The sequence below is a fragment of the Anguilla anguilla genome, chromosome 6, assembly GCF_013347855.1.
Source record: "Anguilla anguilla isolate fAngAng1 chromosome 6, fAngAng1.pri, whole genome shotgun sequence".
Classification (NCBI taxonomy): Eukaryota; Metazoa; Chordata; class Actinopteri; order Anguilliformes; family Anguillidae; genus Anguilla; species Anguilla anguilla.
The window spans coordinates 46,669,478-46,696,261 of NC_049206.1; the positions used below are offsets into that span (position 1 = coordinate 46,669,478).

The 26,784-nt window shown below is 43.5% G+C and overlaps 2 protein-coding genes across 12 annotated transcripts in view; both read right to left on the reverse strand.

Moving 5' to 3' along the window:
• kidins220b (kinase D-interacting substrate 220b) overlaps nucleotides 1-6,584 on the reverse strand; it is a 40,670-nt gene extending 34,086 nt beyond the window's left edge. For 4 of the 11 annotated variants that reach the window (XM_035421987.1, XM_035421985.1, XM_035421982.1 and 1 more), the window contains exons 1-7: nucleotides 4,360-4,516; nucleotides 2,174-2,330; nucleotides 1,548-1,646; nucleotides 1,192-1,290; nucleotides 927-1,025; nucleotides 647-745; nucleotides 430-528 (exon numbers count right to left, since the gene is read on the reverse strand). In XM_035421987.1, the coding sequence (XP_035277878.1) occupies nucleotides 430-528; nucleotides 647-745; nucleotides 927-1,025; nucleotides 1,192-1,290; nucleotides 1,548-1,646; nucleotides 2,174-2,305 (627 nt within the window). In that variant the 5' untranslated portion in view covers nucleotides 2,306-2,330; nucleotides 4,360-4,516. Of the gene's footprint in view, nucleotides 1-429; nucleotides 529-646; nucleotides 749-926; nucleotides 1,026-1,191; nucleotides 1,291-1,547; nucleotides 1,647-2,173; nucleotides 2,331-4,359; nucleotides 4,517-6,389 lie in introns of those variants that run through there. The other 7 variants (XM_035421984.1, XM_035421981.1, XM_035421977.1 and 4 more) reach the window with 4 other exon arrangements.
• A 4,552-nt stretch (nucleotides 6,585-11,136) lies between these two features.
• Nucleotides 11,137-26,784, reverse strand: part of mboat2b (membrane bound O-acyltransferase domain containing 2b) — a 58,705-nt gene continuing 43,057 nt past the window's right edge. The window contains exons 5-13 of the mRNA XM_035423469.1: nucleotides 26,527-26,582; nucleotides 21,463-21,517; nucleotides 19,596-19,779; nucleotides 17,813-18,005; nucleotides 14,869-14,972; nucleotides 14,307-14,371; nucleotides 13,743-13,875; nucleotides 11,793-11,944; nucleotides 11,137-11,339 (exon numbers count right to left, since the gene is read on the reverse strand). Coding sequence (XP_035279360.1) covers nucleotides 11,168-11,339; nucleotides 11,793-11,944; nucleotides 13,743-13,875; nucleotides 14,307-14,371; nucleotides 14,869-14,972; nucleotides 17,813-18,005; nucleotides 19,596-19,779; nucleotides 21,463-21,517; nucleotides 26,527-26,582 — 1,114 coding nt within the window. The 3' untranslated portion in view covers nucleotides 11,137-11,167. The remainder of the gene's footprint in view (nucleotides 11,340-11,792; nucleotides 11,945-13,742; nucleotides 13,876-14,306; nucleotides 14,372-14,868; nucleotides 14,973-17,812; nucleotides 18,006-19,595; nucleotides 19,780-21,462; nucleotides 21,518-26,526; nucleotides 26,583-26,784) is intronic.

Genomic DNA, 26,784 nt, shown 5'->3' on the forward strand with positions numbered 1-26,784 from the left:
GCCTCAGTATTATCTTAGTGTCACTTTAGTTTATCTTCTTTCTAGACTCTACCAAAAGGTAAGGCTAATTTTCTCAGCTTTGTTTGCCATTGGGGGTCCAAGAGGGAAATTTTCACTTTTTCCCCCCTCAGGAATAAAATATACTTTGGGAAGTCAATCAGGGACATGTTGAGGACCATGGACTAGGAGTCAGGGAAGAATTCCAAAGTGTGTTTGTGAATGGAGACGAAACTGGAACAATGGTGTGCTGGCTACTGTTTGTTGATAGAGATGTCATTTTACATATTCCTACTCTTGATTGGTCACCCAGTTGATGGCAGGAAACAATAGGTGATCCTACTGTATCACTCGCGATTGGACAGCAATGTTTAACGGGGAGAAATCGGGATAAGTGTCGACGCGCATCCTAGCTCGACGAGCGCCACGTACCGCCCCCTCCTGGTCGACGTCTGCGCCGTTCTCCAGCAGGTGCATCACGCAGTCGAAGTGGCCCTTCCTGGCCGCCCAGATCAAGGGGGTGGTGCCATACTGAGAGACAGCAAGAAGAGTCGCACGGTCACCAAGCCAAATTTACCTTCAAACGCTCACGTAAATATAACCCCCAGCTGTATGAAGCGTTCGCTGATACTGTGCTGGGAAGTCTCACCTTGTCAGAGCAGTTGACTTTGGCCCCGTGCTCAAGCAAGAGGTGAACGATCTCCGCGTGGCCCCGCCCAGCTGCCCAAATGATGGGGTACACGCTATACTGCTGGAGGAGGAGGGGGAAGGGGGGAATTCACAAAAGCTGTTATCCCAAAAGCGAGGGTTGACTACCAGTCATGCACGCTCCTGACCCACCTCATGCTTTTTCACCCATCCACCCAGCATTACAGTATGTCCAAATAAGCCCCGCCTCCTAGAAAGGTCTCCTCCCCCGAGCAGCTCACCTGTCCAGTGGTGTTGGGATTGGCCCCGTTCTTTAGGAGAACTGTGGCCACCTCCACACGGCCCTTGTACGCTGCCCACATGAGGGCTGTCCAGCCGCCCTGGAACACACACACACACACACACACACACCAGTGTTTAATCTGATTCCCTACAGAAATTAATAAATGGCCAAAGATATAATTAGGTGATTCCTGGTCAGTATAGCAGCCCTATTCTCATTTATCCACCTCGTGCTTTAAAAGGACGTGTGAATCCATCTCTCACCATGTCTCTGTGCTCTATGTAGGCACTGCTTTCCAGCAGTTCCTTCACAACCTCCACATGGCCCTCTTTGGCAGCCGAGATAAGAGCCGTCCAGCAATCCTGAGCACGGAATAGAAAACAGCAGGCCCGGGTTACCATGGAGACTCCAACGGAAAGAACACCGTTACCATGGAAACTCCAACCATTTCCTGGCCTTATCACGGCCCATACATTGTGAAGAGTGGCAATATCCTTCCTGGTCTTGGTATACATTTCAACATACTGCAGTACACTCCATGTTCTGTGTACTAGGTAACTTCATGTGCAATTCATATTCGGGACGTTGTATTCCAGTTGCAGCGGAAGAGCATGCTCACCACATCGTCCAGATTAACGTTAGCACCCCTCCGGATGAGCTCCTGTACAATCTCCAGACTGCCCTGCTCTGAGGCCAGCATCAGGGGCGTCTGTCCGTTCTGAGGAAGAGGAAGAGGAAGAGGAAGAGGAGTTAACTTTACACACGTGCGTGCACCTGTTATAAATGGTCATGCAGTTATTATAACACCAGTGGCTTTTAATTCAATATGAATCAGCTGGCTTAAGAAATCCTTCATGTTTTCCCTCAAGATCCACATTTTTTTTCTTGAACGCCTCATTATTTGTATGACGTTCAAACATGTAGCCAGACGTTCAAAGACTACATCAGAAGGTACTCCACTGCAGCTCTACCCAACTCCTGGTCCTGAGGGCTGCAGCATGTGCAGGTACTTGCTCCAACCTTGCACTACACCACCTGATTTCACTAGATATTTTACCTGGTTTAGTGTCCCCTGGTTTAGGAAGTAAGCTCGTTAGTGAAATCTGGTGGTGTAGCGTATGGTTGGAGCAAAAACCTGACCTGGAGTTGACCAGCCTTGCTCTACTGGAACAAACAAGCCACCTCAGATTGACTGAGAGGACCCCATACATACTGGTCCTCACAGGCCTTACGGAAGCCACTCACATCGCTCCTCCCATCCACCTCCTTGAACTTCTCCAAATGGGCTTTGACCGCGGCCAGGTTTTCCTCTTCCACGTAGCTGAAGAGGTTCTGGATGGCCAGAGTGGTCATCTTTATGGACGTAGTGGTGTCCATGGCTGCCTCTTACACACCACTGCTCCTGGGGGGAGGGGCACAGAACCACAAAAAAGAAACATATGCATGATATTCATCTCTTGCACACCGATACCCAAGCAAAGCAGGTACCTTACACAAATAAAAATTAATCACTGTTGACTGTCAGAATACTTTTTGTATTTATTTCCGACAAAAACGAACAAATGCAATATGACTGCATTCAAAGATAGGATGACTTGAATGTCACTGTTCAGAAATCTGCAAATGGCAATACACACAGCAGGCATGATGTCACTAGGAACCAGTGCTAAATGCAACCCTGATAACGAGCAAAACTTGAATGACTTGAATCTCTCTAAGCCGCTGAAAAACCAGCAGGCCGAGATGAAAAGGGCTCCTGTGAAGCGGGCAGGGTGGGCGACGGCCGCAATCCCGCCGCTCAGTCGTCTTCCCGCGGCTTATCTGCTCCTAAAATGCCAGGAGCCTCACTGGTGAAGGCAGATACAGCCGCCGTCTCCACAGACATACCATTCCGAGGGCGACTTCCTCCGAACCACAGATCGGAGAGCTTCACAAACATTCTGTTCTTCACAGATTCCCTTTTTTTTTTTTTTTTTTAAACGCCACAAGATAAAGGTGTGCAATATATGTGGCAAAACATTAAGCTGGGTGGGTAAAGGGGGGGGGGGGCCTTAAACATAGCAGGTCTTGGAATTACTCTAGGAGGAATGATGGTTCTCCTCTGGAAGACTTCTGATTGTACTTTCATGATTAACGCCCAGCACAATTTCACCATATTTGCCTTTCAAACCCACACCAGTGAGCTCAGATATGGGATATGCATGAGATACAGTGAAGGGCTCTGAACTTTTGAGCTAGAGGGCATTTGTCTGAATAGGGTACAATCTGTAAAAGGTGTAAAAACTACAGGAAAATCATGCAAAAATTATTAGTTTTAATTACTTGCAGATTGAATCACTACAGGCCCAGGATATAGATGTATTAATATTCTGTGATGAAAGTTCCCCCCTCTTTGATACAGTAAAGTACTTGAACAATATTTAGCCTACAGTGAGCTGGTTTTAGACCCAATGTCAGAAAAACACCATCAAGACAAGGCAAATGGACTGTTATATGCTAAATAATCCAACAACCCAGCCCCCATCAATGCCAAAAAGAGGTAGCCTAACTGAAGAAATTGGCCATAAGCCACATTTCCCTGCTCTACATAAAACAAAAAGATCTCTAACATTCTGTCAAATAAATTTTCTCAATCCTCGCTGAATCAACGATGAACTGATATTTTTCATCAGTCCATTTTGTAACTAGACAATAACAACAGCCCCAAAACGGATGCTGGGAATGTGGATGTGTCAAAATTCCGCAAGAGACACGGTCGTCGCAGCAATATCTCACATCTAAACGCAGGCTGTTAAACATAACTTAAACCGATGATTTCACGGAGAGTAGCATCTCTTTTGGGTAAAATTCTGTTTATGGTCTAAAATAAAAGCAAGAACTGGAGCGACCAGATATTCCACTGGTGTAGGGAACACAATGCAATGACAACAGCGGGCAATGTTTCAAAAAGGCCTGGCATGAATCTGAACCCTTGTGACTCACTCACACATCGAAACCTCTAACCATACGATTTTCCTGTGAATACGAATATACAGAAATTCAAAACAAAATTACGATTAGCCAATATATTTCATTGATTAATGCAGCAACATGCATTTCCGAGTCTTGGGTCAGAGTGAAACAATGGGCTGTATGAATTCCTTTACCTCCGACAAACCCTTTGTTGAGACAGACTACAAATCTGTACACAGACCACGGAATTTGGAAAGAAAAGATGCGGTAAGAGGCGAAAAAACCGTGAACCTTTTCTTCTGTGAACTGTGATCATGCGGAAGGGGTCTTTTGAAAAGACAGCATCGCAAGAAAAGAAAAACGGCTATCAACGATAAACAACAGCAGCTAGACTGACCACAAAGCTACAGCTTCCTCTCGCAAAAATTACATTTAAATCGTACGTCCTAAACACTGAACATCGGAGTCCTGTGCCTTACCTCTTTATGCGACTCTGTATATAAATCGTCGTTCCGATGCTTGTATTTTGGGTACTGTACGACGTCGCCTGATCTAAATATCAACACGCTAGCTTTTACTGCACATCTCCTGGCCACTATGAATTATGCATAAGGAGACGCCCACAGCAGCCCCATACGCACGCACGCACACAAGCAATTCAAAATCTGAAACACATTAGGAGCACCAGCTCTAATGCAGACTGCCTGACAGGGATTCGGATAACAGCACGACGATATTTTAAAGTACTTTATATAATTCAGAGAACGCCGAATATAATTTAAATCATATTTTTCATGCCATATAACTAGACTAGCTGCCATACTTTCATAATCACATGAAAGGTTCAACTACAGCGGATGTGTTAAAAACAACAATTAACCTGTCATTTTTTAACACCTCCACGTCTAGTTAAGGACAACACATTTTGTTACTTTCAGCACAGTACGTGTTATAAAAAAGTATTCATTTGTGACACATAAATTGTACAAAGTAGTAACTTTGACATAAAATATGTTGAATGTAACACAAAAGTAGTAACACAAAAAGTATGGATATTAACACATCCTTTTTCAGACTGCAGCATTTTTCTTTGTTTACTTGACCGTTCATCCGTTCCACTAAAAGCTCAATGCTTATAAAATATCTAGTATTATTCTAGTATTGTGCTACAAAAACATTTTGTTGAAATTCTGCACTGGCCTGCAATACTTTTAAAATAAACAGCAGGTAGACCTAAGTTAAATATGAAACATTTGGAATAAGCTAGCGTTGCATACAATTAGGGAGGTTTTAATACAGACCCATGAAAACAATAGAGCAGTATGACTGATTTGACTGTGTGATACATAAACCAGATGTAGTAATGGTAATCTATCCCGTTAAACCAAATTGCTATTTTCAATGTGGAGATTTGTGTCCTACAAACCTGAACTTGGTTCACTATGGAAAGCCAGCAGCTAACCTTCTGAGATGTTGTACCAACATTCATTCAAGACCAATGTAACTTTTGATCTTCTGAACAAGATAAACACATTCTTGATATCATATTTCCTGGATGTTGTGGCTTGTGCTGGCGTTTGTGTGTATAGGCTACAGCAGCACTGCTGCTAGCTGAAAGTAAAGAAATGTGAATATGATTTTGCATATAACAAATGTCCAATCTTAAAAATGGGTCAGCCGATTAGCTAGCAAGATAACGAACGACTCGTGTGACAGTCACGAACAAGGTTATGAAATATAAACTTGAAGTAGACAGGGGCATTGCTTCAGTCATATAATTGACAGAAAAATCCAGCTATCATACATTATAATAATTGTATGAAATGTTACACAAATAGTCTAATAACGTTTCGTACGTTGATTGGCTAGGTCTAGTCTAGATATCACCACACAAAATATCCCGAGAATGCTCATAACGTTAAACGGCTGCAATGATACTAGTCTAACATTAGATATCGTTATATTATCGTCTTTGTCAGTTTATCACTTGTGATCTTCCAATATTTTCATGAAGCATCGATTACCAACTATCTAGCTATCGTTAAAGTACGATAACTGACGTTACATGCAGTAGCTCCTTTATTTAGGTCTAGTGGTTATACGATAACGTTCGGTAGTTAACATTGAGTAACCAAGCCTATTCTTTTAAGTTAATTTGATATCGTATTAGTTAGCTTGCCAGCTAGACTAATGATGTCTAGATGACATAATATCCACCGTCAGCAAGCCGTATGATTTTTCCAATAGCGATATACAAAATATACAAAACCAACAGACAGCAAAGTGACCATCAAGAAGAAACAGTCTACAGTCAGATAGCTCTCGTATGATAGGCTTTGCTTGACTGAAGTTAGCCAGCTAACGTTATCATATTAGATCAATTGGCTAGCGATCTTGCTAGCATAGCTAGCTGTCACGACACCGGCAAGATGAGTCGGGGACTCGACTCAAACGACACTGCTCGTGGATCCCAGTTCAGCCCACAAAGAAACGTTAGTGAGCACCTTACCTTGTATTTATATGAGAAACAATACCACTGCGTCGCTTTACCGGCGTCCTACCGGGGTGAATTCTTCTCCGTTCTTACTTGGTTAATTTTACAACTGTAATCTGAACGACAGCCATTTTACAGTGGCAACAGATAACAATGGCCTACAGGACAACACTGTCCTCTCCGCCTACCAAAGTATGACGTAGTCGTCAGAGCATCCACGAACGATGCGGGAGGTAGCCTACTGACGCACCCTCATGGGTGATTGTTTTATTGTAGGCTAGCATATTTCGGAAAATTAACTTATAATTGTACACAGTAGGCCTACATTTTTTTCACACAATGTAATATTTGGAAGTTAAACGCGTTGCATTAACATATGTTGCTGCTGCCAGAAGCACATAGCCTACTTTCCAAATGGTCATAAGAATATAGGTGCAATAATGTGACTTCATTTGAAAGTAGTCCGCTTTTCAGACTGAGCGAATTGCTTAGAACTCATTCCAAAGTAATTTCGCAATTTCGAACAGGCTAACTGCTATAAACTCCCGTTGTTTTTGTACATTGATGCTAGCAGTTTGTGGGTTTTTTGTTGGATTTATTTATTTATGTATTTATTAATACTGATACATCGCAAATGCCATCATATATAGGGTGCAGGTGAACTGACATTTAATCATTATATGAAACCGGTTTAATGAATAAGGAGCCGTAAATACGTTTTCGCGATTCATGCACATAGCTTGCATGACGGTCCAAAGAACAGCATACAGTGTAAAGGGCAAACTTGTTGAGGCATTGCTATGGACTGATGGCATGCTGAAAGCACACGTGCTGCTAATAAATGAAATTCCAGAGTCTAGAGCACGTGCAGCAACAAACGTGAAGCAGCGAGTCAGATTAGAGGTTGGTGAGCCCCCAGCATAACCGAGTGCCAGAAATAACCTTGTGTTTTAAAAGGGCACTTTATCCGGCGCTTGAGCCCATAAACAACTTGGACGGTATCCAGCACAAAAATAGTAGACATAGCCTATATGTGTTTTGCATTTTCGAAAAGTCAAATCTGTAGGTACTTTCCAAAAATATGTTTTAAGATACTTGTGTATTAATGTAATAAACAGTATATGTCAAAGCTGAAGCTGGAACTGTTAAATGTGGATTGCAACTTGCTGAGCCACTGCAAATATTAAATTGACACCGCATTGCTGACAGACAGACCGACAGACAGACAGACAGACACACACACAAAACCTTTCTTTTCCTCAAAAGGTCACTCCACTGAACATAAAAAAATATTTGTCTAGAATGGAGAACCCATGCGAGAACAGGGTTCATATGGTATGTTTTCTTCTATTACACAACACTGACATTTATGGATTAAACAGCCAAGCAATCAAGAGACCAGAGTTCACAGACTATGATAAGAGAGGGAACTTAAAAAAAGAAAAAGAAACACAGGTTTATACCAGATGGGAGCACATTGACAAAGAATTAGTCTTAAGATTGTTGTAGGTCACAAATCACTTCATAGAAAAGCACAAACAAAGTGAGTCACCACATCAATAGCCCATGGAAACAAGACCAGGTTAAAACCTAGAATATGGCTGGACCTAACACACGTGACCAATGGTGTAATCATTGTGTTCATCACTCAGTCAGTCATTCGCGTTTGTAGGGCTGGCCCCGCTGTTGCAGTCCAGCCAAAAAAATACTGATGAACTTGAGTCTGTAGGCTGCAAAACAGCACATTGAATACATCCTTATTTCTCTATGCTTGTGATTCCTGTCCAGAATGCACACCACAGCCCATCGATCGACCACGGCACATTTTATTAATTGTATTACATTGTCCTTTTCAAGGCTGTGACGTACCCGATCATTTTGAATGCAGACAAAAATGCATGTGAATCTCATTCATATTGTATGGCCTTTAAGTTTGAGACCAATTATTAGCCCTGGCATTCTGTAAAATGCTTCATGAAATTCACAGTTCATGAAGATCACAAAGAAACATATTTTCTTCCTAGTTTATTTTTATTTATTTTTTTTACCAGTATCATGGATAGCCAAGCAGTTAGAATTCTATTGTAGTCCCATTATATTCATCTTCAGCAGATTAAAGAAACCTAAATGATGAAGGTTAAGCAGAATTGTTGGTGAATTATCATTCCCTGTGTGGTTCAAGATTTCAGAAAGCTCTTGCTACCAGTGTAAAGAAAATAGTTCAGTTATTCAAATCTCTTGTCAAATCTCTTCTTAAAAGAACTTTTATTATGTGTTTGAATAAATAATTCAACAATTTCCAAGGACAAATTTACATTACATCCCACAAGGCCCCGACACAGTAATCCTCTCCGTTCCACCAGGGGGGGCCGATAAACTCCATCCCATAGATTAGCACTCCGTGCTGTGAAGTTGTTTGCATTGATCTGTTGATTTATTTTGCTGTAACATCGTCCAGTCATGTTTAAAAAAAGCCTCACAGCAACACTGCACTCTTTGAACTGTCAGACAACAGCCACACTTTTGTTCACATGTAACCTTGTACACATACATACGTACATCAGTAAACCACAATAATGGCCAGAGGTTCGATGAAAATATGCAAGCTTCAGTCTTTCTCTTCTGTTAAGCAAAAGTGCTTTTCATCTCCTGCTAGAAATGTTTACCTCAGCAGTTTCTATTTGCATTTAATTGATGAGATTATATGCCGTGTGCTTACTGGCTAGGAATATCTCGCAATTGATCAGAAGTGTTGGAAATAAAATCATGTAGGTCATGTACAAGCATTTCCGATGATTTTACCCAACCGGGAATAATTGAGAACCACTAAACATTAAAACTCAACACCATAATTTCCAATACATGCTTTGAAGCCTTCAGGTGCTAATGCCAGTAACCTTTCTCTCCATCCCACCATACATATTATGCAAATATACCATATTCTCCTTGTAAAATTTCAGCCCGTTAAAATTTTCCATACCCTGCTGTGTTCTGTATTTTAGCTGATGGTGATGAATCGACACAAAATGGCTGCCACACATCTCGAGCAAAGGCAACACTGATGCTGCACAAAGCGAGTGAGCCGCTTTCAGAGTGAGGAGCACCGAGATCCAGGGAGGAAGATTGCTTTTGATAACGTGTGCGCGTCATATCCTGGAAGCACACGGCAGCACTGTCCCTTTCTCTTGTGATTCAATCCCCACGTGAGGGGCAGGGTGAGTGCGATAAACCAGATCTCCAGGGCCCCCAGTTCAAATTCATCCATCTTTTTAATCACATATTTCACAAAAGGAAGAAAAAAAATGCAAACACAAAAAAAAAGTGACATACAAGAGATTTTCCAGTCATCGTGGCATAATATCTTTCACTGTAAAAACCTGACAAAATGCCCTTCCCTTAATCCTGTTACAATCTTTACCCCAGCACCCAGCTCTATCGCACTCCTCCAGTCCAATGTCACTTGGAACAGAAAGGAAAATACATTTTAAAAGAAATCCCGTCTCGTCTTCAATCGACTCTTGATTTGGACTGGCCTCCAATACGTTCTAATTCACACTCAACAACTGGAATAACATAAATACAAATTATTGGAAAATACCTTTCTCAAAATCAGTGACTATTGTTTACCTTCACAGTGGACAGTGTTGGCGAATGAAGATGATTACGGGTGAATGATGAGACCTGACAGACTGGATTACTGACGGATCTGGCAATTCTGACACACTGACATTACTTCTAGAAATGTGAATGAGGCAATTCTCCTTTCCTGGAAAACATGTTAAAATGTGAGACATGAAAAAAAAATAAAAGCAAGAAAAGGTCCTCCAACACATTCCTTCAAACTTGTCAACTGTGAATTCTCATGATTTGCCGAATGCCAGTTTTGAGGTTAATGACATTGAACACTGACACTGATTAATAAGGAACAGCACGGCTATTGGCTGAGGAGGCCTGCGGGGTGTGACTTGTAGAGAGAGAGCTGGAGGGACCACAGACTTAAACGATGGCAACAAAGACACTTAAAATTCAAACCATATCACAGAGATCAACACGCATCCCTTCAGCAACTGCCTCAGGCCCTGGACAGATGTACTTTGCCTGAGGAAAGCATCATACAACAGGTCCACAAGGTCAGCGAGTAAGAGAACAATTCCTCAGAGGACTCAGAAGCTCCTCTGAAGAGGTTGGCATCCAACATACATGTGGTGTTACAACTTTGTTTTTCTTTAACATGTTGTTTTTCTTCAAGATTTATTTTTCCAAAAGGAGGGGGGATACGTTTTCACATAGACTAAAACCCTCTAAATACCACAACCAGCCATAAGAAGAAGCACCCCCTACTGGCCGACACTGGTGCCTGAAGACCACTGCTGACGTGTGCAAGTGTGACACCCTGGGGGTCAGTCCTCTAGGCCTTCAAACCAACACTCACCAAAGTCTGCGAACCTGCTGAGTAAATAGAGGGTTTTTAAAAGCCTTTCTGCATAATTCCATTTTCAATTTGACCACGTCAGCTGATCCTCCGATTGGCCTTCGTCGTTAAGAGTCCTCATTAAAACTGGAAAACTCGTCCTGCAGCAGCAGTCCGTTCTGCCTCCAGCTGAAACACAAATTCCCTCTCCGTAATGTGGCCAAGAGGACTTATGTGTGTTCGTCCGTCTCTGCGTAAAACACGATCTGTGCAGTGGTCTCAGTGCTGGGCAGTTCTCGTTAGCCCGTCTCTGCACGTGCTTCCCCCCTGACCCCGCCCTCCCCCCCTGCCCCGCCCCTGCTCCGCCCCACCACGCCGTCCCTCATGTGGCCTTCCCCCTCTGGTTGCTGTTGCTGTCTGTGACGGACAGGCCGTCCTGGGGGAGGCTTTGTGGCAGGCTGTACTGGTGCTCCTTGGCCCGCAGGTGTCTGGTCTTCACCGGCAGGGCCGCCACCAGCAGCACGCAGCCGACGTGGATGCAGAAATACCATGACCTGGAGGAAGAGGAGGGAGAGGAAGAGGGGGCGACAGCGTGGTCATTACTGGACATTTAGACTTGAGCCACACTGGCAAAGACAGGAATAAAGAGTCAAAGAGACCAAAATGCCAAAGAGCAAACAGTAAGGTAAAGTATGTAACAAATGAATATAAATAGCAAATAAATATTCTACTTAGATCCTGGTAATATATTTGTATCGTTTATGTAGTCAAAAAGAGCCATGACCAGCACTGACATGCATTGGTATTTAGTGCTGAAAGATCCATCTCTCTCAATCATAGCCTCATTAGTTCTATTACAGTTTTCTGGCATGAAGCTGTCATGTCGATGACTCTTGATAAACAGGAGTATGTGTATGAGCATAGGGAATATAATGTGTACAGTTATAAAGTGTGTGTATGCATCTACACACCAGTGTGTGAGCGTGTATATACTGTGCATCAGTTACCTGTAGAACTTCATAGATGGACCCACTGACAGTAGCACAAAGGGTACCACTGTGTAGCATATGGCAATCTGAGTCCCCGCCCACGTGATGATGTCATAGAACTGCTTGTGTGTTGCTGAACCCAGGAAATATGGCCTCACATTGTGTCTTATCTGAAATGGAGACAGGCAAAAATTCAATTGTGTTGCAGACCATTCCCCACACAGCATTATCAACAACAGTGATTTGACTGGTAGATGTCCATACAAAGAAACAATAATATAATATAAAAACACAACATACAGTACTGTGTAACTCAGAGACCACAATTGTTCAATTTCCAGTCACTGAAAAATGAATAACTTGCACTTAATGGGAATTTTCCCTTGAAAGTAAATAGAAGAAAGGATGGGCTCTGACTTTTGCACAGTACTGTAAAGTACAATAGGATTTGTAAAGGGTCCTAGTTTATATTAAAATCCATGATGCACACACATAAAGACAATGTGTAAAATGTGCCCCACGTTCAGTGGTTTTACTTTCATACAACCAATCAGGAGTTAGAATTTGCTTTCCGTCACTGGATGACCAAAACATTTATGTCAAGGTAGTGAAAGAAAACAATGAATGTGATAAAATGTGAGGATGAAATCCCCCATCTCCTTGTAATCATGGCAAAACCTCCAAGAGACGGGCCACACTACACTAAGGAACTGTAAAGCAGGCCAAAGATAAGGTGTGGGAGATGCTGCTAAGTAGAGATGCTTAGAGGTTCACAATTTTAAAAATCAGGCTCTCTCACTAACCCACTTTGTGTCAGGCATAAAGCACAGCCAAAAAAAAACAACAACAACAAAAAAAAACACGTCATTACATCCTTCTTTTAAATGTATCCACAAGAGGGCAGTTTTAGCTTGAAGAACTTGCACTGAGATAACAGGATAATTAATTATCTATCCCCTTTTCAATTTGATGAACAAGGTGCACTGTCACCAAGCATTGCTTTTGAAGAAAACTGGCAATAAATCCACAAATTCCACAAATCTACACAGTGGACAAGACAGCCACATTTCCCCATTGCTCAAATAACACCTCTTCTGTCTGTCTCTCTCTCTCTGTCTCACAACATGTGCACCAGCATTGGAGTTTAAACCAAGACAATGTAGCACTTCATTACCCAGAATCCCTCATGCTCCTGGGTGACATGACTGGGCATGCTCACCGCCCCTCTGAGTTTATAAATAACTTCTACTTCACACAGGCCTTCAGTCCTCTCTCAAGTCCCTTTCATCAGTTCAAAGGATTAACTGCGGTTGATCTCATGCTAGGTACACACAAATAAAACCGCTTCAGGACCCTGGTGGTGTAGGGTTTTATAGATATACATATAAACAGTCAGTACGCTGAAGGCTCGAAAAGACATAGCAGCTCACTGAATGGTGATGGATGAGTTGTCACTGGAATACATTCCCTCCCACTCAGCACAGTTTTCTCAGGGTTCAGATCTGTCACTCTGACAGAGTGCGCCTTTCGCACAAACACCAAATAAATGGCAGCGACCAGGGTTATGGAATACATGCAGATTTATTATGCGCTCTAGCCATTTCAGGGAATCTCAGGGAGCAGACTAGAGGTCTTTTTAGAGACAGTTGAAGTTCATTCCATCTACCATCTGTTAAATAGTGTGAAAAGTGTCAGTACAACACTGCGCGGTTTATACACTGTACCCGAGAAAGCAGAGACAGAGACGGAGGGAGAGAATGAGGGAAAGAGAGAGAGAGAGAGAGAGAGAGAATGAGGGAAAGAGAGAGAGAGAGAGAAGGAGAGAGAGAGAATGATGGAGAGTGAGAGAGAGAGAGAGAGAGAGAGAGAGAGAGAACGAGGGAAAGAGAGAGACAGAGAGAGAGAGAGAGAAGCAGAGGGCTCAGGCTTTGAGACCGCTAGAGAGAGACGGGGAGGTGTGTCGCTCACCGCTCGCGCCGCTAACGTCATCAGGATGCCGGTGAAGAAGGTGAGGTAGTACCCGGGGTAAGCACCGTGCCACATGGCCGACAGCAGGAAGGTGGCAGCCGTGGGGTTGTAGGGACAGCGCTCATAGCACACTCTGCACAGAGCCAAACAGCACAACCAAGTCTGCACACAGCGCAGCGTAACCATACTATACACAGTCTATCTGGGCACAGCGATGTGTAGTTACAGTACACACAGTTTGGTCTACCTGCACAGCCCTGTAAATACATAATACTTTGGACACTATACAAAAGCTATTGCAGAACAGAAGCGTTATGACTTTATATGCAGTGCAGTGTAGTTGCTCCTTCAACTGGTTTGAATCCAAAATGGAGTTGTATTGTATGATATTTCCCCATAACAATTGACTGTGTTATATTATTGTCTAAAGTTCTTCTAAATCTAGATTTAAACAAAGAAATGTTATCAATGTTATCAAATTCACGGATGTTATTTTAAAAAATGTTTGTTTTTGCATTCTTCAAAATCATTTGATGCATGCAGCAATCAGATATCATTCCTTACCTTTTGAGCCAAAGTGCTGTTTGAATATTCCAATTATCAAGGAACATCTTAAAGCTGGTAGCAAACTGAAAGAGAACATAAAAATGCAGGTTTTTAAAATTTGTTCGTCCTAATTTGGAAATGCAAAGTGCAGCTCTCTCAATGCTGTGCCACCCCCACTTCACAAAAGGAGCACTGCGGCTAAAGCACACACGCTCCTCCAACATGCTTACCCCTTGAGCCAGTGACAATTTTCCACCTCCACAAGGTACTACAGGAGAGCTAACACATGTATATCGCTCACTGATGACCAGTAAATAGTGGGCGCTCATCATTAGCAGTCACTGACTTACACCCACCCTACCCCCAGCTGAATGAGGGCAACTGTCCCCCTGATGCTGCAAACTCCTGCTCATTTTCAGCTAATGACATAACCTTGACTGGAGCCCCTCTATAGGCTATAGGGCCCAGCCTGCGCTCGTGGCGAGCGCCTTTCCTGACTGAGCTAGCGCGTACGCTACCAGCCTTGTGTTATCAAAGTGAAATGAAGAAGTGTGAAGGATAAGGCAGTTCTGTGTCCAACCTCTATATCCAGTATCCTCAGGTTTGATATCAGGTCCCACCGGGGCAAGCCGTCCGCGCCGTAGCCGTTGAAGCCGAATCCCGCTGCGTTGTTGATGGCGTCGGCTGGCAGGGATACAGACGTCAGAGAGGCAGCTCTGGCTACACTGAACTTTATTAATCTTCGCTACATGCAATCTCATCCAGGCTGACTTCCAAAACACTAAATTTAATCATTTACACAGCATTTCAACTTGTCACATAATTACACCCTTTTTAGAAAAATACACAGAAGAATAGTGCCTAGCAGGGGGAGGAAGAAGTAGTTCTACCAAAACCAACATCCCTCAGGTATAGTATTTTAAGTGCTCTCCTACTCCACAGTCAGAAATGCTTAAATTATTGTCTCTCTTCGTTGGTAATCAAGCACGTTTCCTCTGGCAGAATGTTAATACGGAAGATGAGGGTGCTCAAAAAATCTCCCAGCAAAGAGGAAAAACTCAAAGGAGCTCACCAAGTAAGAAAAAAGACGACTTATTAGAGCACTCAGCAATTCAGCGCTTTTGAGCAGGTTAAGGATTAGCGGAATGAGTTCTCGGGAAGAGCTTATCACCGAGTCCACAGTCGCAGTCAATAATTACTCGGTTTTCAAACTAATAACATTTCTGCAGCTACACATTCGCCCTTACATTTCTTCAGATAAACTATTGCATCAATCACCACGCCACTGCAGGCACCTTAAACTAATATGTTGTTCTTGTTGTTCACATCTAGAGAAGTTCACTTTTCTTTTAGTGCCAAATACCAACATAGTCTGATAGCTATGGAGTGAAAGAAGACCGATCATCGGTCAATTTAGGCTGATGATTCCCACCCATGTTATATGGCCGCATTCCAAAATTGTATATAAAAACATTGCAAACAAAAACAAAATCAATGCTTCAATAAATTATTATCATTCGACTGAACCTTGTTTAAACCCACAAGCTCTCTCAATTCTTATGCACGATCATCGATGTTGACTCGGAGATAACATTTTCAGGCGAAATTCCCCGTTCCGCCTGACGGGGGCAGCATCGAGCAGACGACGACCTTCCCCGCCAGCTGCACCTTTACCTGAGCGAGCGCGTCACGAGCACAAAGCCCCAGAGACGCACTGCTGCAGGAGCGCGGCTGGTTCGGTAATGCCGCAGCTGCTGTACCGCGCCGGGCGACGGCGGACCGTAAAACGACCGCCGGTTGCGAGGTCGGGCCTCCGAGTCTCAGGGCACTTAACACGGCGGAGAGCCGCGCGGGGAGAGCCAAGCGGGGCTCCTAACTCCGTCTAAGTGCTTATTAATAATGCCCGTGCGTTCGACTGAATGAATTCGATTTCTGCATGGGAGATTAAGAGGAGGGCCCGGTCTCAGGACTCACTCTGCTCCCATGGCGCTGCTCGCACAGTAACGGGAGCAGGAACCCGGCGCCCCAGCCAAAATTCTCCCACCCGCCCGCCCCATCTCTCTCTCTCACTGCCATCCTGCCCACTTAATCGTCCCCTGAAGTTCATGAGCTGTGTAATTCCCTCCCCTTCTCCCTTCCCCTTAGCCATCACTGTAAATGAGAAACTCTGGCTCGCCAACATTTCTGGTTAAAATACGGTCCTTCATGTGTTTGTGGTTTTATAGCATTAGGCGGCTCAAAGCTGCCCGACCAAAAATGGACCATTAAAGCATTGCCACAGACCTTGAAGTTTACAGCGAGTGTTCATTTTCATGAAAGGAACACAGCATCTCTGTGTCCAAACAAGAGACGCTCGCACTGAAATCACAAACACATCAGGGCATCTCTCCTTATATAGCTAAAATGTACCTGTCCTGTGCACTGAACCCATTAAACCTACTCTCTTCTCTCAAATGTACTTCCATTTTCTTATTTGAAAAGCTGAAAATACTGTTCAGAACAAATGTCCAGTACAAGTTTTATAAAAGGGGGTAACCTAGAGTGTATATGTGTCTGCAAATGAAAGGTAGGTATACAATTTCTGAAAGCTACTTTCCTGAGAAACACATCCAACTTCCTCTTAAAATGGCTGCTGGTAGAGGGAACCATAACCTGCATCAATTTAGCCCAATAACTGAACAAACAACACAGGCTAATTGCTTGCAATGAACAAACAAACAGATTCATATCCAGGGATCCAGGACCAGGAACAACAGGCTCTGCCCTGGACATTAATTCTGCAGGTCATTTAAGTTCCCATGCATGTCAACAGCACTTTTAAATGGAACATGCCATGGCTGTATCAGCGGAAGCCACTTCAAAGCCATTACCCGTGTTCTATTTCCGTTCCATTCCAGTGAGCTTCAGTTAGAGACTAGAATCGACTACAATTCTCAAGTTGACTACCAATGTAGAATCTGTGTGTGACCATGAATATGATTGGCACACTCTGACTGACCTGCTTTGCGCACTGCATTGCAGTGTACTGTGCCGAGTGTCACAGCCTTCTGCTTGTTTATCCATGGCTGTCTTTTAATTGTTTCTTACCCTGTATTCTTACAATTACAATTTGTTATTTAGCAGACACTCTTATCTAGACTTACATAGTAGTACTGTATCAGGAGTGAACATTCAACGCTGGCAGGGTCAATGATTAACCTCTAAGTGCCATGAATATCACGAAATACATTGAAAATAAGGCGTAGACTACAGAACATGCATGTACACTTAGTACAGAGCAAAAGGTGAAGTATACATCCGACCTGATACAAATCAAGCAAGAAGAGAGCATCAAGTAGGGTCCAACTAAGTGCACAGTGTGCAAGGATGTTCTCCAGAAGAAAAAAAGATATTCTGAATGCCACTGAGAGAAAGAGCAGGTGCCTTTTTCCTTCGTGGCCTGAAACCACAGCCATGCCTGTCACTAAGAATAAAGCCAGGTGTAGGCCTAACCAGAAAATCCAGCGAGCGAACACAAAACTCACCGAGGGTCCACACAAAGTAGTACTTGGGCCGCGTGGTGAGCATGGACAGGTACAGGTACACCACCTGGCCGTAGAACGGCGTGGTGGCTATGAAGTCGTCGTCAATGTTGCGCTCCACGGGGAACACTTTGCAGACGGACAGGAAGACGAGGAGCGACACGGCACAGGTGAACAGCTTGTGGATGACGTCCACCTGAGGAGGGAGAGAGTCAAGGGAGACAGCCCGGTTTGTCAGCGCGCTACAACGCACGATATTTAGCAGGCACGGCATGCAGTACTGAAAAACGTCCATGTTCACAGACCAAACGAGTTCGCTGACTTACTAGCTGACGGAACTTTAAAAAAAATAAAAAAATCCATTCAACTGACCTCAGCAGACCCTATTGAGCCATGATTCATTCTCCTGCATAAAGAACGGAGCCAAGATTTGCTTGGCTGTGCTCCTTTTTGTTTTTTCTCGAGGAAAAATGCGCACGGTTCCCGACACATCTGACAATGGGGTTCATTTGAATTGCGCCCAGCGCCGCAGCTCGACTTTATTCGGCTGCCACGGGCGGATCAGTCGATCGGGGTTCTGTGAAGGGAACCTCTCTGTATGCTGCGGGCCGCCCCGGCGCAGAGCCCTGCGCCTGTTGTTCGACAGCCAAAGGAGCGAACGCGCTCAAGCAGATTTGTCCTGAGCAACACAACGGATTCCCGGCACTTTGTCCTGAAGTAGCCCCTGCGCATAAAATTGCCACGCTGCAGCTGGGTTTTCGGAGTCGCTCGCCAGAAAACGCACTTTCGCCGCAAACGCTTAAATGGAGCAAAGACGAAAAAACAGCTAGCGGTTCCCCAGGTAAGGGTTTTGGTTAGCTGACCGTGAGATTGACTGCAAATGAAAACCTGGCAGACATTGGGACACAGATAGCTACTCCCTGCTTCGAAACCCCTGCAATACAGGAGGAGAAATGCGCAGGAGAGGAAAGGTAATTCTTCATAAGACGACAATATGATTAATGGGGAAAAAAACAGAGAGTTCTCCGGCGCGGGTTGGCTAGCTGAAGATTAGGATATGAGGACAGGGAGGAAAAGCATTAGCTGACACCAGAGAAACCCAGGTGCCTGGCCTGCTTAAAATCCTCCATCATGAAACGGAGAGAGCTTTGGCAACGACTCCTACCAGGACCGGCCTCTGTATTTAACCATCTACAGCTTGTGGCTGAAACACATTTTAGTACAAAAATACATATGACAAATATCTGTCACATATTTGCAACTGACAGTGCAAGTGTTAAGCCAAACATCAACTTGCTTCAACCCCGTGCTATGAGAAGTGAAGTCCAAAGTTTTCGTAAATGCACCACACAACTTTTAACTAAGGTGTCAAGGGCTACATTTCCCATCAATACCGCTCCAATATTTAGCCCTTTGAATGCATTCCAGGCACAGCCGATGACAGGTAATAGCATCCCACCTACAGTAACTATCACACGTAGAATGTGTGCCAAGTGGACATTTTGTTAAACATGGCAGTTGCATCTCCCATCAGCTTCTCTGTGAAACACAGTAAAATCTTGCCTCCAAGGCATTCATATCTATCAATTGTCCTTTGAAGCGCCACAAACCTGGGCACGAAAACCCCTCCCCTGACTGCACGCAGTTTCCTGTCATTGGTTTTCTATGCCTGTCAATCACCCGACTGTTACTGGATATAAGGGATCTCAGCAGAACAGGAAATAAATGGAGAGCTGTGCATTTACACGGGGGGTCTATTTTCAGTCTGCGATGCGGAGGGGCTTACCCTGGGCGAGGGATCGCTCTGCTTGAGCTTCCCGTTGACCTTCCCGTTGGGCTCCAGGTGCTTCTGGCAGTAGGCTGTGCCTTCGATGAAGGTGATATAGTCCTTGTACGAGCATGTGGGCCCTGCCAGGATTCCCATGAAGTTACAGTTGTAGCTCAGATACTCCAGCAAACTAGGCATCCTCCTAAAGCAAAGCCAGACAAAGAGGGGCCACCATTACACACAAGGTCAACAGCACCCGGACAATTGCATAGATGTGGAATACAAAAGTTCCTTGTGAACCTTCACAATTCCACATTTTTCCACTTTCCTTCCAGTATAAAAAATATGTATAGAACTAAACTGCAATGTGAAAAATATGTCTGAGTAGATAGCCAAGATAGGTTGGTTCAGGCTCATAACTTTCAGTATTCTTAATTTAAAATGCATTACCACGTAGAAGAGAGGACAGCGTTGCGTGTGCCAACAAAAGAATTTCACTGGCTCGGTTGCATCAATCGCACCTGAAGTAGCAATAACCCGTTTATTGGCATTGGGGGAGAAATTCCGCTGTCAGTCTCGGTTCATCATATTGTGATGCAGCAAAACCTTTGGCAGTCACCTGCCATTTTTATAAGAACCGGGTCCTCTGGGGTGAAAGGTATTGCTGCCTGCTGGCATTTCAGAGCGAGTGGGTTCTTCATTAATTATTTTTTACAATTTACCATGAAAATTAAACGGTCACAGTGCATTTCAACGATAAACCATAAACAATAAAATCCAGTGAAAGTTAACAGCAATAAAATGGAGCGTCCTGAACAGCTGAAACAGTCTGCAGCCTTTGTGAATTCCATTATTTTTACTTTATTAAATACAGTTTTCATGAGTATTTACAACAGATAAATATGCATGTCCTTTAACAAGACTGCCATCGTTTGTGTCAAAATTCATGCCACAGTTAGGTCCACTTTCACTGACATCCCTCTCATTGCAACTGATCTTTCAACTAATCTCTTGTAAATATCTGCCCTCCCTTGAAAAACTTCCTTCACAAAAGTCACACGACACCGGGTGAACGTGCGGTTGCTTTGGCAACCAGATAGCGCGCTTTGATGATGAGAATTCTATTGTGGCTCTTTTTGATCAAACTCCCTGAACAGTCACTGTGGGAAAATCTCATTCTCCTGTCAGCATGCGGACCCTGTTCTGGTTTTTGAGTCAAATATTACAGTAGAATTCAACGGCACCTCCCTCAAATAAGAAGCATACAAGCAATTTTTAAACCAAGCCCTGGGGGTAAGATCATACTGAAAAGACATCACAGCAGGTCTTTAAAAGTGCTGTACAGCAGGAGCTGCCTGCTCTTTTCCTGGGCAGCCACAGGATTTGTTGCCTTTGTTTGTGAGGTTAAAAATCAGCGGGTCAAAAACCATTTTAGGACTCAGGAAACCAGGCGAGGCGAGTTAACCGTGCAATCAACTGCTTGAACTGATCGGTTAAGCGCCGAGTAACCAATGAAAAACCAGCAGACCCTGCGGTTCTCTGGGACCAGGGCTGTGGACCCGTGCTACTGTAACATTCATGAATTTAGAAGAAACGTATGGCAAAGGGACTCCGAGCCATGAGGTACTGGTCCTGTTCGAGGTCACGGCATTCATGTCATCACAGACAGAAAATGCAAGCAGAGCATGGGGGAGTTAGGTGTTGACACCTCGGAAGGGATTTCCATAGGATGAATCTGCCACATACACACGCACGTACGCACGCACATCCATAAACCGCATAAACCAATGTACGCATGTACATACAAACACACACGTGAGGCTAACGTAGCCATGGCTAGCTCTCCATCCACACTAGCATAATAAAGCATACCTTTAAAACATACCTTACAGCTAGATATCTCTGACTGGCAGTCAGCTGCTCATCCTTACGAGCCATTCCTGGGGGGAGGGAGGGAGGGAGGGAGGGAGGGAGAGAGAGAGGGAAAGAAGAGTTATAAAATAGGGGGATGGGAAACAGACAAAGCAGGGAGTGGTAGAGAGAGGGAGGTAGACTGACTTTTGACATTCTCTACTTGCGCATTATAATCAGTTTTATTTTAACATTCAATCACAGACTGAAAAGATAAAACCATGAAATGAGATACAGAGAGAATGATAAAGAGTGGTCAGATCATGATCATGACAATCTGCATTGCAGCAGTGCTTCTCATAAATTCACTCAAATGGACTGTCCATATTAAAAATATGCAGCATATTATTTTTCATAATCCTAATGGGAATACTTAAGAGTTGACAGATCCCCATTAAACACTGATCCTGGGTCAAGTTTTCACAATGGATTCAGGGTGGAGTCAGAAAAACCTAGACTGGTTTCTGGGATGAGAGAGCAAGGTCATCGAGACAAGTAAGATTGCTATCAACTGACCAAATGTAAACTCTGAATTCCCACATGAATCTCACTGAAAAAGAATCTCACATCTCACTGAAAAAGTAATGTATGAAAGCCCAAGAGCTATACACTATTTTGTTGACAGGACTGTATTTTAAAGCTTTTGTGCCCTACTTCAATAAGATTATTTTATCTGTTTTCATTCACCATTCAATCTTATTAACAGCAGGGATATATAGTACAGACTTAAGATGGGAGCACATTTTTATGGCACACGTAAAATAAAGCTCAAAACCTTATATAATCTCCAATTTATTCAAAAGGAGTGTCAACATTTAATAGAATCTCAGGCTCTGGAATATATAAACATACATTTTGCATTTTACAATAATCCAACACAGAGGAAACAACCCTTGTTTACGATCCAAAGAAATGTTCAAATGCCATTGATCAAACTGTACATCGCTCCGGTTCCCCTGGATCTTATACAGCATCTTCTCTCACAGCTCAACTACATCCAAACACAAATGCAGTCTCCCCTTGGATACTTTGCTTATATTCGCCCTGCTAGGTGGCTGGTTCAATCATTTTTATACTGCGTCTTAGGCGATATTTTAATCTGGATGTAATGTGTTCGTCTTGAAGTGTTGAGCTGAATTTCCTCCTCAATGGATAATAAATGTACATGGTTTTGTATTGGGCATTTGCAGGTGCACTTCAGTTTCGGAGTCAGGAGCCAGCTAAGGGTGCTAAGGCTCCACAGCCATTTTCTTCCCTGTAGATCAGCGGGTCGGTGAAAAGTCCACACCCGCTACAATTCAACCGCACGAGGGGGGGGGGGGGCGGGGGCAAATGCCCCTGCACAAGCTGACATATGAAGACGTGCACTTCACTTAACCCCGGCCAAATCTCTTTTGGCAAGGACCCTTGCCTTTCTGGAATGGGGATATATTTTAACACCCTGACAGCATTCTGGCACGCCGCATGTTCCTATATGGTTTTTCCCCTTCCCCACCAGCGGCAAAGTGGACCGTGAACTGGGAGAGGTTTGAAGGGGGGAGGAAGGTTCCACTTTAATGGAACGTGAAAGGGTCACTGCAGGAAGAGCGGGTCTTATTAGATCAGTTGGCGGTGAACTGATGCGCTTCACTTTATGGGTTTCGGATAATCAGCGTTTCAGAGCGCAGTGGAACCTGCATCACACTTACATCGCGCTGCCTTTGTGAAACTGAACAGAGTATCCCAGTCACATCTTATTGTAGTAAAGCCCTGGCCAGATCTGGATGAACTGTAGCATGTGCTTAAGGAAAACCTACGGAAGGGTCACTACCCATTATTCTCACTTAAGGCCAGGTGCCACATAAAGTACCCTCAACTTGGCTGGGTTGCTAGTGCTAGATTATCAATACTCACACAAGATCATAAAGTTATAATGGCAATATGTAGCTCTCCTTGAATTAAATAAACTCAAGAAGCACTCGCCCTCAATCTTCAAGGTTTTGCGCAATCCAATAAACCCACCTCTCAACAAGGCCAACAGATATATCATTCTTACAGTAGGTGAGAAACAATAAACAGAATTTGAATACTTTCTGCAATGTATGTTTTTAGTCACACCTACTGTACAAACACAAAAAAAACAAAACAAACGTACCATTGTATCTTTATTGAGGGGGTTAGTGTTCGGGCCCAACACGCAGGAGCCACAGCGGTAACCTCACCCACTGCAGTGCCTCCCCATGGGGAGTCTCGGGAGTAGGAATGGGGATTGTTTTGATTTTGTTGACACTAGTGTTAAGACAATACTTTTAAAACGGCGCCGGTGCCTAAGGGGTGCCTGACCCAATACCTTCTTTAAAATAAAGCTCAAATGACGACATTCAAGAACGTCTTTTCATTGCAGAGACAAAGACACTGAAAGATTTAATTGTTTAAAGTATATTATATCTACTTCGCATTTTGACTGAGTTTAACATTAGCTAGCTTGCCAACAGTACGTACTGTCACTGACTGAATCAATAGAGCATGTGTAACATTAGCTAATGAAGGCGTGGCACCAAAATGAGGCACTGAAATCAGCACTACGAATCAGGCTGGCAGGTACCGGTCGTATAGGAACCAGTTCCATAGTGGTACCGGGTTACAGTACCCTACCCTACTCAGGAAATGCAGATGGTTTGGGAAGAGCTCCTGGGCTTTTGATTAATGAATCAAGACAAAAGGCTCTCCGAGGGTCCATGCTGATGAATTGGGGTGATTAAGTGGAAGTAACTGGATTTCCACAAGTCCGTGCCCGGTCAACCGACGGGTCACTTCCTGCGGCCGTGGATCGTCCGGCGCGCAACCGGGCGAGGCGGGGTTAGCGGAGGAACTGGTGCGTATAACTCCTCGTTGTTTACTGCGGCCATTATTCTGATAACGGGATTAGCCTCACAATCGGCTCGCATTACGGTTAATGCCCGATGGTAAATGGTGCTCAGTGAAGTGCTCTCCCGCCACGAAGCTTCGTCAGGCCCACCGAAGGCCTCTCCCCGGCCACAGTGGCTGGAATAGGCGGGGTTTACTAGCATTAGACACCGAAGCAGTACAGCTTCAAGAGCATCCTCCATAACACAGAGACACTTATTCTCCTTGTGGCCATCACAAGGCAACTCCTGAATTTAATATTTCCATTGTGGGAAAGACACGTTACTGCAGACCCATTTTTTAAATAATATTCCTTATGCATATACTCAGTTATTTATTATTTTTGTTCCTGGAATTGAGAATGGACGGTTACATTTGTATTCTTTGTCGTATGCAACCACTGCCCATGATATCTCCACAAAGCAGCCGTTTGGCCATGACAGAACTTGTGCCTCACCGGTTTCAAGATAACAGATTAATCACGATAATTGCCTCCTTTGATAAATCTGTTACGGCGTATTCATTTACATAAACCCTTCTTGGATTTTTGCTGTACCACATAGCAATGCCCAGACTGCGATAGCACAGGTCTAAAATGATTAGTAGCTAGTCAGTAATCAGCCTAAACACCCCAATTATCTACAGCAATAACAGTAATAAATAAGCTGCCCCCAAATCATAAATCAGAATTTATAAGTCAGAACATTCTATTTAATTTTTTCTTTTCCTTAGTATGGTCTGTGCTCAACAACTAAATCTATACTGCACAACTACACAAGATAATACACACAATAACTGTCCTATAGGTAATGCTGGTATGGTATTAGAGGTTTTATACCCGATATTTGCAATACATAATTACCTTATTTTCTTTTTTGTATTTGTATTTTAGCTACAAAGGAGAAATCTGGTGTTACCAACCAAGACATAACATATATAATAGTGTAGGCAGTGTCCTACCTGTGAATGGAAAGGTCAGAGGTTCAATTCCCACTACTACTGTTGTACCCTTGAGCAAGGTACTTAACCTGCTTCAGTATATATCAAGCTGTATAAATGGATGCAATGTAAATGCTATGTAAAAAAAATAGCTGTGTAAGTCAGTCTGGATAAGAGCATCTGCTAATGTAATGTAATGTAAAAATTACATATATAGCCACAGCAATGAAAAACTATCCATATGAATTTATTTAAATGCTGAAAACATATTAATAGTAAATTGTATACTATAATTTTGGAAGTTGAATGGGTGCAAGCACACAGATCTTAAATCAAACTGTAGATGAGTGGAAGGGCAGTTCAGATAACTGAGTGTGGTCCAGTAATTCCCCCTTCAGAAAATCTCTGCACACTGCACTTTCTTTATTACACTGCATGCAAGAGGACGTGTGCTTTACAAACAGAAGTGAAACAGTAGCCTGCAAGCTGTTGAATCTGTCCACACTCAGGGAAATATAAATGTAAATCGAAAGTTTGTGGTATAGACTTCCATATCTTGTTTGTCCGAGTCAAATAGAACCTGAAACATAAATAACTGCCACAGCAGAAGGAAAGGTGTAGCAGTCCTACTTGTTAGTACTCTTGTTAGTACATCCCGTTGTTAGAATTAAAGCAGAAGGCCAACTGTGGAACTGGAAGAGTGTTATTGTCTGATCTGGATTATGAAAGGATGGAGAACTGGGATTCTCACCTCTGTGCATGGGCAGAATGAGCTGATCAACACTCCTGCTAATCCCAATTGAGATGGGACACTAAAAACTGCAGAGCCACACAAACACTTCAAAACACTAAAGCTCAAGTTTTTAAAAGAATTTTCACAGATAATTTGCTCATTTACCCAAGTGGCAAAAGCCATTCCTTTTGGGATCAACACCATGAGTGTGTCAAGGAAAGTGTTTCTGCCGGAAAAGGATTAATTTATCACAAGCAGCACCTATATGACGCACCTTCACAATAATGGCAATGACACAGTCTTAATATACAGTGAAAAAATATTTGGCCCCTTCCTGATATCTATTTATGATTTCTGAGAACATCTAGCTTGTTTGCTAATCCAAGACAAATAAGGCGCTGTCTGGCAGGGACTTCTCTGCTTCAAAAACAAGCTTTAACTGTTCCAATAAGCTTTAACTGTTAACTGAGTCCTGCTTACCGTCATGGATTTCAAATGCTAGGCTGGTGATCTTCTGAGTGATTACCATCATGGGCCTGCAAGAGAACACATGACATATCAGTGACCAATCAAGGGCTAGGTGTTTTCGACACCCAGTGCCACAGCCCAAGCCTCAGTGCCCAGTGTAGGTTCAGTTTTCCCCAAAGGAACATTCCAGCACAGGCACTACCTATGTTCTGCAGGGATGATGTGGCCCCATTTAGTGCAGGCTACTTAAGTTAATGATTACAGCCTCAA